The sequence below is a fragment of the Macrobrachium rosenbergii genome, chromosome 37 (assembly GCF_040412425.1).
Source record: "Macrobrachium rosenbergii isolate ZJJX-2024 chromosome 37, ASM4041242v1, whole genome shotgun sequence".
Taxonomy (NCBI): domain Eukaryota; kingdom Metazoa; phylum Arthropoda; class Malacostraca; order Decapoda; family Palaemonidae; genus Macrobrachium; species Macrobrachium rosenbergii.
This window is the reverse complement of record NC_089777.1, coordinates 5608374-5618373: the sequence shown is the minus strand read 5'-3', so window position 1 is coordinate 5618373 and position 10000 is coordinate 5608374. Positions and strand designations below refer to the sequence as shown.

At 39.8% G+C, this 10000-nt stretch overlaps 2 protein-coding genes across 9 annotated transcripts in view; one reads left to right on the top strand and one right to left on the bottom strand.

Moving 5' to 3' along the window:
* The window catches only part of LOC136825271 (ras-related protein Rab-33B-like), a 94439-nt gene that overhangs the window by 73572 nt on the left and 10867 nt on the right, over window positions 1-10000 (bottom strand). The window contains exon 1 of one of the 8 annotated variants that reach the window (XR_010849272.1): window positions 9539-9880. The exons of 4 other annotated variants lie outside the window; for them this stretch is intronic. The gene's annotated coding sequence lies outside the window, so the exon portion shown is untranslated. Of the gene's footprint in view, window positions 1-9538; window positions 9904-10000 lie in introns of those variants that run through there. 3 more of the 8 variants (XM_067081344.1, XM_067081342.1, XM_067081348.1) reach the window with 3 other exon arrangements.
* The window catches only part of LOC136825270 (leucine-rich repeat-containing protein let-4-like), a 25897-nt gene that overhangs the window by 12256 nt on the left and 3641 nt on the right, over window positions 1-10000 (top strand). The window contains exons 3-8 of the mRNA XM_067081339.1: window positions 2415-2729; window positions 2846-3108; window positions 3522-3697; window positions 4270-4400; window positions 5186-5338; window positions 6402-6582. Coding sequence (XP_066937440.1) covers window positions 2570-2729; window positions 2846-3108; window positions 3522-3697; window positions 4270-4400; window positions 5186-5338; window positions 6402-6582 — 1064 coding nt within the window. The 5' untranslated portion in view covers window positions 2415-2569. The remainder of the gene's footprint in view (window positions 1-2414; window positions 2730-2845; window positions 3109-3521; window positions 3698-4269; window positions 4401-5185; window positions 5339-6401; window positions 6583-10000) is intronic.

The window sequence follows — 10000 nt, the reverse complement described above, 5'->3', positions numbered from 1 at the left end:
TATATATATATATATATATATATATATATATATATATATATATATATATATATATATATATATATATATATATATTATACAAATCACGTGTATCTCTAGAGTTTCTGATGATCATTAAAAAAAATTATGGGTTCAGCCAATCAGCGCAAGCTCTGATAGGGAATAAAAACAAAAACAATTATACACCGAAATGCGTAGCGAGCGGCACGATTATAAAGTTCACATATAATCAGCGTGTAAAAATGAAACTCAGAAATAGTACCTTAGGCAGACACGGGTGAAAATCTAATAAAAGCATATTCCACTGAATGTGCCGTAAAACAAATGAATGACGTACACTCACTAATATGACCGTAACAGGCACACGAACACTTTTTACGCCATCAGTGCACCTCACACGGAACACTGTGGGCATTACTTAAGGTTCTATGCAGCGTCCCTTCGGCCCCTAGCTGCAACACCTTTCATTCCTTTTACTCTACCTCCATTCACATTCTCTCTCTTCCATCTTGCTATCCAACCTCTCCTAACACTTCTTTCATGGTGAAACTTCGAAATTTTCCTCTGTTACGCATTTCAAGTCTTTCTACCCTCAATTTCCATTTCAGCGCCGAATGACCTCGTAGGTTCCAGTGCTTGGCCTTTGGCCTAAATTCTATATTCAGTTCCATTCCAACACTTTTTAAGGAACCTCCTGGCAGGTTGTTGCCTTCAAAATGACCAATTGGTCAATATGGGCAACACAACTTAGTCCGAACTCAATCATGCTACGTGACTTCAATTCGTGACAGCATAGAATAGAACAATATTGCCAACCTGTTACGTAGGTCGAAGGCAAGTTACTGAAAGATGGCAAAATCAGGTCATCACACAGCCTAGAGTTTTAAAACATAAAAAGAACATTTCTGATAAGACGATAAAAATTGAATTTCCATGATAAATCTAACAGAGCGTCTTGCTTAATTTTTGCCAATTTTTCATGCGCTGTATTTTAACAGAGATCCTTCGCATTCACAATTGATCCCTGATCCCGTTTTCCAGCCGAGAGCAACCAGATTTACTGAACAGCAGCACCAACATGCAGTAAATGTGCCTCGCTGTGGAACTTTTCTCAGTTCCAGAGGTCCCTTTTTCCCCCTCACACCGTTGTACTGAGGGTGTCGCGCAACTGGAACTTCAGAAGTTCAAGCGAAGATATAATGCATTGCTACCGTAATACTATTCTCCTCGCATTTTTATCTATTTATTAATTTGTTTCTTCCTTATTAATAAGTGAGATCTCTTCTCTGTGTTTCCCTTTACCTCCTCTTACTTCTTCCTAATGAACACCCTAATATTCTTTGGAAGCTTGAATTTCAAGTCAATGGCCGCTGTGGGTTTGTTCCATATGAATAGGGTTCATCTTCTGAATAATAATAATAATAATAATAATAATAATAATAATAATAATAATAATAATAATAATAATAATAATAATAATAATAATAATAATAATAATTTAGCTGTTCTCGACCAAATCAATCCCAACAGAGCTCGCAGATGGATTACTCGAAGACCTATCCCCGGTATGCCGACAGTGCACATCGCGTGGTGCACTGTAGCCATTACTAAAGATTATCTACAGCGTCCCTTCGGCCTCTATAGTTGCAACCACATTTTAGCTGAATAAATAATTAATTTTATAGATTACAAAGCTATCAAAAGATTGATTTACAGAGCCTTGCATAATATAATAGAACACAGATTTTAGGCCAAGGTCAAGCTCTGGGACCTATGAGGTGACAGGAGGAAAACTTCGCAGTTGCACTACGAAACAACTGTCAGGAGAGAGCAGAAAGTAACAACCAAGATTGTGAACGGAGGTACAGTAATATGAATGGAAGGGGTTGCAGCTAGGGGTGAAGGGACGCTGCAAAGACCCTTAAGTAATGCCTACATTGCACCGCATGAGGTGCACCGACGGCACTATTCCCCTACGGGGGTTACAATTTACAAATTCACGATAGAATTTCGATTATTTATACGGTGGCCACGGTCTAGGTATCCTGCTTAAACTCTACGGTATCTGAGACGAAATTTTTAAGGCAGACCTTCCACACGAGGGTCACGTGACGATACAGGCTCTTTGGCTCCCTAATATTAAGCCAGGAAGAGTAGATGGTCAAACACACATACAAAAAGACCGATCTAGCCAACATACTCCTCAGTGACAGGTTACCTCCAGAAATGCATACAAGTTTGCGTGAATTGTTGGGATCAACTTCTGTTTACACAGAGACCCAAGTGTATGTATTATGTATGCAATTTCTCTCCCCATATAATTACTAAAATTAACTTTGGTACTTCCAAAAATCATTGCAATGTAAATCTTAAGGAAGACTGACGATTAAAACTCCGATTTCCCTTACTTTTAGGAACGAAAAGGCATCGACATTAAAGCTCAGAGGAGGCATTTCTGTGTAACGCCCCACCTCGCAAAACTCATCGACGCTGTTCAAACCCCGTTTGGTGGCTGACTGAGAGACATTGTCTTTACAACGGCGCCCCGTTAAATCCCGCCACTTCCAAAATGTCAGCGAAACCTGGGAACATCTCGAGTGGGGTGAAGGTAATGGCGGTGATCATGATAGCTATCACCACTCTCCTTGGGGAGGCGAGGACTGCCGAAGGCACGACCTGTCTTCCAGCCAGCGACATTCACCCATGCACCTGCAAGGAGAAGTCTAGAGGTAAGGGGAGAGAGAGAGAGAGAGAGAGAGAGAGAGAGAGAGAGAGAGAGAGAGAGAGAGAGAGAGAGAGAATTTCGGCTCTCAGCAGTGACACTGACGCCAGTCTGTGTTTTCAGGTCCGAGCGTCATTTGCGAGAACGTCAACGAGACCGAGATCATGCAGAGCCTGAAAGTGCTGAAGAAGAGGTCGAACATCATCTACAGACTCATGTTCAGGAGCTGCGACTTGCAGCGGGTTCGGGATTACCTATTCTTGGGCCTCAACGTCGAACACCTGACCATGAGCAGGAGCAACATCAGCGTCGTGGAGGAGTCGTCTCTCAGGACGCTTGCTGGGACGCTGCAGACCCTCGACCTCTCCTACAATAACCTGCACACGGTGAGGAGGCCTTTTGGAGGTTATTGAGTAAGGGTGAAGGGAGCGGGCTTCCACTCACTGCCAACTCTTCCTCTCTTCTTCATATTCTCTCTTCTCGTCCTTATCTGGCAATAAACTCTTCCTTCTCTTTAGGTTGGGGACCTTTCTTCATTCTATCCATTTCATGCTCGGCAGAGTTGAGGGTTTTGAAGTGAAGAAAATCTAACAATATTCTAATCTCAATTCTTTAACTATTCAAGCAAGTTTGTGACAACGATCACCAATCTAGTATTCTCTAATGATTGTTTCCTAAACTACTGCAGGCACTCAAATTTTGACCGAATATATAACACAAATTTCCGTTCCTAAATTTCCAAAAGATGCAAGGGTGGACTCGATTTTCATCTTTTACTTTTTCGAATGAACCATTTAAGGTCCCAACGGCAGCCCTGGAACACCTTCAGAGTCTGTCCTTCCTGAACCTCAATTACAACATGATCAAAATCCTCGGTCAGTCTGCCTTCTCCGGCCTTCGAGGTCTGGAAAGAGTGTCATTGTACGATAATCAGATGCAACATATTGAAGAGAACGCCTTCTCTGGGACGGGGGAGTAAGTATTAGTTCTCAAAGCTTTTTACTTTGTTTTTATATATAATATATTCTTCGAAGTACTTAGACATTTCCAAGTTTCCATTAAAAAATCACGATTTTTTTCCTGTATTAAATCGAATTCAGTAGCACCTCAACTTAGCAGACAATTTCCGGTAAGTAACAAAATCCGTTTAGAAATGAAGACCCCATATTACAGTCTGCGCTTGAATATTTTCAAGATATCCTACGGCTAGCAGTAATTTCACATAGTTTCTAAATGCAACCAACCTGTAATTTACACTTTAGCATTTAACTGATGAAATATATCTAAAAACGTGTCACATCTAAAATGACAGCACAGGAAAAAAAAAATAATCATAACATGGTGGCTGATAAGCACAGATGTCAGCTAAGCTGAGGTCCATTAAGTCGACGTGTATGAATAGGATTTTCTCTACACAATAATGGCAACTCTTGGGTTTAATAATTTTCAAGGCAACAGTGTTTGGTTTTCTAACACGCTGTAACGTTTTCTCAACCACTACATGAAGTTTACAAACTGAAGAACCTCATCACTTCTATATTTTGCAGCAAACTGATCCGTTTGAACCTTGGCAAGAACCACCTGGAAGATGTACCCAATTTGCAAGCTCTTTCGAAGCTCCAAGTGTTGACTCTCAGCGAAAACAGAATATCGAGAATAAGGGTCGGGGATTTTACAGGTAAGTTCCAGAATATCTGGCTGCATACCGAGTGGATGCCTGTAAATAAAAATCAGTGTCAGATATTCTTCATGTTATTGTACTCGGCTGTCACTTTCTTGTTGCAGAAATCTCGAGTTCAAAATGCACGTCACCTTGATTTACCTCTGTTATAAAGTAGTAAAAAGCTGAGGGTAGGATACGATAGCTAAGCCAGTATTTACTAAGGTAGACAGTCCCAGATCAACTCGGTTACATTACCCTGTAGAAGCTTCAGTCTAGCCATGTTTATAGTTTCTTTTCTGGTACAAGGAGCGCTCTCAACAGAGGAATTCTGGCACAAGCAATGCTCTCAACAGAAGAGTTCTGGTAAAAGCAATGCTCTTAACAGAAGAGTTCTGGTACAAGCAATGCTCTCAAAGTACAGTTCTGGTACAAGCAATGCTCTCAACAGAAGAGTTCTGGTACAAGCAATGCTCTCAACAGAGGAGTTCTGGTAGAAGCAATGCTCTCAACAGAGGAATGACATCTGTATTCTACAGATGGGCAAATAACTGACTGAACAGAAATTTCCACAGAATTGTAGGCAGAATTCAAACCCTCACAAACGATACGACGATCCTACTAGTGAAGATGTGAAGTTTCTCTAATCATAAAAGTTCAATGACTGATTGAATCACGAAACAGCAAATTTGATCAACACACTCGTGGGTGGGACATTCAGCCTTTGGAAATCAAAGATTTGGTGCTTATGTGAATTTCAAGGATACCATTCAACGCCATTAAGACGATGCTCATCATTGCAGGTCTGAACAAACTGGACATGCTGATGCTGGAGAACAACAAGATCCGATCGCTGGAGGGGAACTCTTTCAGCGAGCTGACTGCACTCAACTCTCTCAACATCAAGCACAACGACATCTCCAACATCAGCGAACACGCCTTCGCAGGTTTAGAAGGTGATATATGTCGGAATAGAACCGTAAGATCGAATCTAACTGAATTCTTCTCTAACAGATGCGCACGTTGTTATCGTAGTAGAGCAGATAATAATGTTACTAAAACCTAGTATGGGTCATGTTCAGTCTTCTTTGATTGGGTGTCCACGCTTCAAATGCTTATTGTCCTAAAACTCTGATTCATCTCCTAATAATCGTTTGGAGCAAGATGTGAGCTAAATTTAGACGAAAGGATTATCTACTAAATGCAGAATACTTTTAGTTTAAACACAAAGAGTCAAGTATTTATACACAGGCCTATGAGGTGCTTATTAAGGTAACAATGTAAAGGGCAACTGAATACCACTGCCACAGGAAGGAAAGAAAAGGGATAAAAAAAGACGGTTAATAAACTGTAAAACGCAATGACAACTTTCTTGATAAATAGACGGATTGCATGCAACTGTCCTGATATGGCCACTTTGCATGCATATTGGCCGATAGCTTGGCAATCGGGAATCAGGGGTAAGCATAACTATTTGTTTATGGATTTGAGGTAAATATGATTAAAACGTAACGGACAGTATTACACTGCCGAATCTATGGTGTACTTTAGGACTTTAATACTTCGATCACAGTGAACTTAGGCCTATATATAATTTGTCTTAAATAAAAGGGTTTCTGGCGAGATCATTCGTACGAATAGTCTTCGCATGTTCTTAGCTTTGACAAATAAAACAATCGGAATTATCTATATGAAAAATTCCTTGAATCAAAGTAAAGTTTCTTGTTTATAAGTATGTACATAGATAAGTATTCCATTTACCTCCTCTCACTTCATCCTGATGAACGCCATATTCTTTGGAAGCTTGAATTGTAAGTCAATGGCCCTGAGCTGTGGTGGGTTTGTTCAATATGAATAGGGTTCATCCTGCGCATAATAATAATAATAATAATAATAATAATAATAATAATAATAATAATAATAATAATAATAATAATAATAATAATAATAATAATAATATACACGGAATTCGAACAAAACTCTTTCGACCGAGCCTCCATTTCTTTCTGCCATTTGCAGATCACCTGGAGTGGCTGGAGCTGGGGCACAACCGGCTGACCAGCATCCCTTCTCACGCCCTGCGAACCCTCCAGAATCTGCGTCAGTTGGATCTCGACTCCAACAGAATCGTCCACGTCCCAGAAGACGCATTTGAAGGCTACGGCGGAAGCATCAAGTTCATGATGTTGAGTAGAAACAAGTAAGTTTCCCACATTGTACCGTTTTCTGTGAATATGGAAATTCACAATTTTCTTTGCATTTCAAGCCAAGACTTTCATAAATATTTTAATTCCATTTTTCCGAGAAGCAAACCTATAACTATGTTTAGTAAAATTTTTAGTTTTCTCTGCATTTCAATGTAAAATTTACATAAATATTTTCATTCCACTTTTCCGAAAAGCAAGCCTGTTACTAGCTTATCCTTAAGAAAATATTTAATTTTCTGTGTTTCATGGTAAGACTTGCATAAATATATTCATTCCACTTTGCCGAAAGGCAAACCTTTAAAAAAATATAACTAACTATCGTTCCGAAAGGCAAACCTGTTGTTAGTCGCCACCCAAGCCCTACTTAGAAAATTTTATACCATTATCGCATTTTTGACTTGAAAATATAATTTTCCTACGTTTTAATTTGTGCTTTCATTAGCAAATGGCCTAAAACCATATATATCTAACCTAACATAGGGTACCATGTCCTTACTTTTATGTTTAAAAAAATTTCCATGAAATTACATGAATCTTAAGGAGAACTGCCTAGGGATTTAGGTCCTTGTATTTTTCGTTTTGTGTTTTCCCTCAACCCCGTCCCCCCACCAATTTCCTACTGCGGTCCCCCAAATTGTAAGATGTAAGGGTGGGGTCCGCTGTCTCTAAAAGTACTCATTTGCTAACAAATCGAATGTCAGAAACGTTCAAAGTACACACACACAAAAAACATAGGTAATTGACATTTTCATGTCCACAATGCAATAATGGTTTAAAGCAAACTAATACCTTTGTGTAAACTCCACATTCACAGCTTTTACAATTTAATTCAAAATAACTCGCCTGACCAAGGAAGGATAAGGTGAATCCACTAACTGGTGACAGCCAGCAATAAACAAGGGATTTTAACCTAATTTCCGATACGATTAAAATAAAACACTCTGTCTTGGAAAGAATTAGTTTCCACATTCTTCAGTCTATACGAAGGCCTGTGGTATTAATGAATCAATGCCCTAATTTGCCCTTTCAGAGAAAACGGGCGTTTGCACTCTCCATGAGGCAGAATTACTGAAACAAAGCTCACACAGTGAGTCAAAACTGTTATAACGGTTTCTGGTCAACGTCTCTACCCAGTGGCAACATTCTTAAGTGATATGAAATTGCAACGTGAGCCTACTTCGATTTGTCTGCCCCTGCAACTGTTTCTTTATGGGTTGACGGTTTACGAGACAGCCGAAGTGTTATGAGTCTGACCGTTTTATGATTGGTTCAGAACATTTTTTGTTTTAGTTTGCAGTCATCAAAGACGTCCCATTTTTCTGGAAGACCCCCAGAAATCATCTGACTATTATTGTGTTGCGAAAGTTCGTGAAATCATGCGTTTCAATCGTCTGAATCAATGGAAAGTATAGGGTAGGCTCAAAGTTTGTTCCTACTCTTGACGCCAGAAGAGAACGCGCGTGCGTCACTGTCCTGAATTTTGGAACAGCGCTGGTAACGATAAAAACCCTTTCCAAGTCATTTTTATACACGAATCTCACACCAAGAGACGATCAGTAAATTGTTAATATAAAGCTGAAGTGTTATAACGTCTGTGAGATAGTCCTACGTTGTGAAAAAAAAAGTTTCTCCTTCCTCTTTCATAACAGTGAACAAGTGAACAGGTTCAGACATTGCCACTTTATCAATTAATTTTTCCGTTCGCCATTCTGCTCATCTGATTGCTCCACGATAATTTTCTCTATTTGAGAAAAGAATGCAGCTTTGAAGGGAATATGATTTAAGAAAATTCATTAGTCATTACATGGCCGCTGGCGGACTAACGAGTGGGCCAAGGTAATTCCTTACCAGATTTACTTATGAAAGTACAAAGGGCACAGGGCTGGTGTCCTGAAAGAGGCGGGGTATAATCAAAATGGTTATCTCTTTAACTATAGGCTGGGGGTGAGGAACCATTGACGCCATCACAAAAAATAAAATCCGTAATTTTTTTTTTTGCCAGACCTTGTATTATAACTTAACTAATGTAGTGAGATGACCCTTAGGTTTTTAAAGAGATATATATCCTTTACGAATAATAATAATAATAATAATAATAATAATAATAATAATAATAATAATAATAATAAATAATAAAAAACTGACTTCTCTGATTAAGAAATCGTATAATTACACCGCCAATCTCAAATAAACAAAATTCATGCCTATAAAAAAGTTTTTTTATGCAAAGGCCGATGGAATGGCAACCTACATCCCTTACTTCGAAGAGACCATCAAAAGGGGAGGAGGAAAAGAGTGATCTCGATGAAAAGAAATCGAAAACGCCTAATTACCTTCCTTGCAAATGAAGATTGCGTTTTTGGGTTACAGTGACAGAAAATGATTAGAGATTTACTTATTGCGTTAAAATGCTCCCAAAGCCTGTACTTATTGCCCAAAAACGCTCCCGAGTATATACTTATCTAAAAACGCCCCCCTATGGCTGTACTAATTGCCCAAAAACGCTCCCCAAGTATGTATTTATCACCAAAAAACGCTCCCAAAGGCTGTACTTATTGCCCAAAAACGCTCCCAAAGGCTGTACTTATTGCCTGCAAAACCCTTCCTAAGGCTGTACTTATTGCCTGCAAAACCCTTCCTAAGGCTGTACTTATTTTCCAAAAACGCTCCCTAAGGCTGTACTTGATTTCCAAAAAACGCTCCCAAGTATATACTTATCTAATATCGCCCCCCTAAGGCTGTGTTTACCGCCCCAGAGGTCCTTATGGCTCTTCCTATAGGCTAAAAACGCTCCCGAATACATGATCCTAACCTAACCTTTCCTCCAATTCGGACTGCCGCACGATTTTTGTCAAAGTAGCCTACATCCTGCTCTGATTAATGAAAGCTCAGCTGGACTTGGGCATATTCCCTGTTCACTGCGTGGTTGAGACAATAAAGTGACCTCACCTTGTTTGAAGTCGCTGTATAGGAAATCCTTTTGTTTCTGTTGGATTATAATACGTTCATCGTCGGGCCAGCTACCACGAGAGCCCTTCGGTGCTTCGAAGCTCGAAGCATTTCCTCAAACAATTCAAACACGTTTCTAAATTTGTCTAACACAGCCCACTATCCTTCTGTGTGCCCACATTGAAACCGTTATTAACTTAGCAAAGCCTGGGCGGGTCAGGCTCCTCACTAAGTAGGCCTGAGTCCACAGATCAGGTATACGTTTCAAGAACATTCAAGGCACCACTTGCATCACAGACCAAGGAAGAACGCTTGCGAACCAACTGACAGGGTATCGTCCACGAGGCAGCAGACACACGAAAGACGGGTTTATACTGAGTATCTGAAACTGACAAGCAGTATTCTCCAACGAGTTGTGATTGTTTACAAATACAATGGTCGCCCGACAGAGTTGCTCCTCGT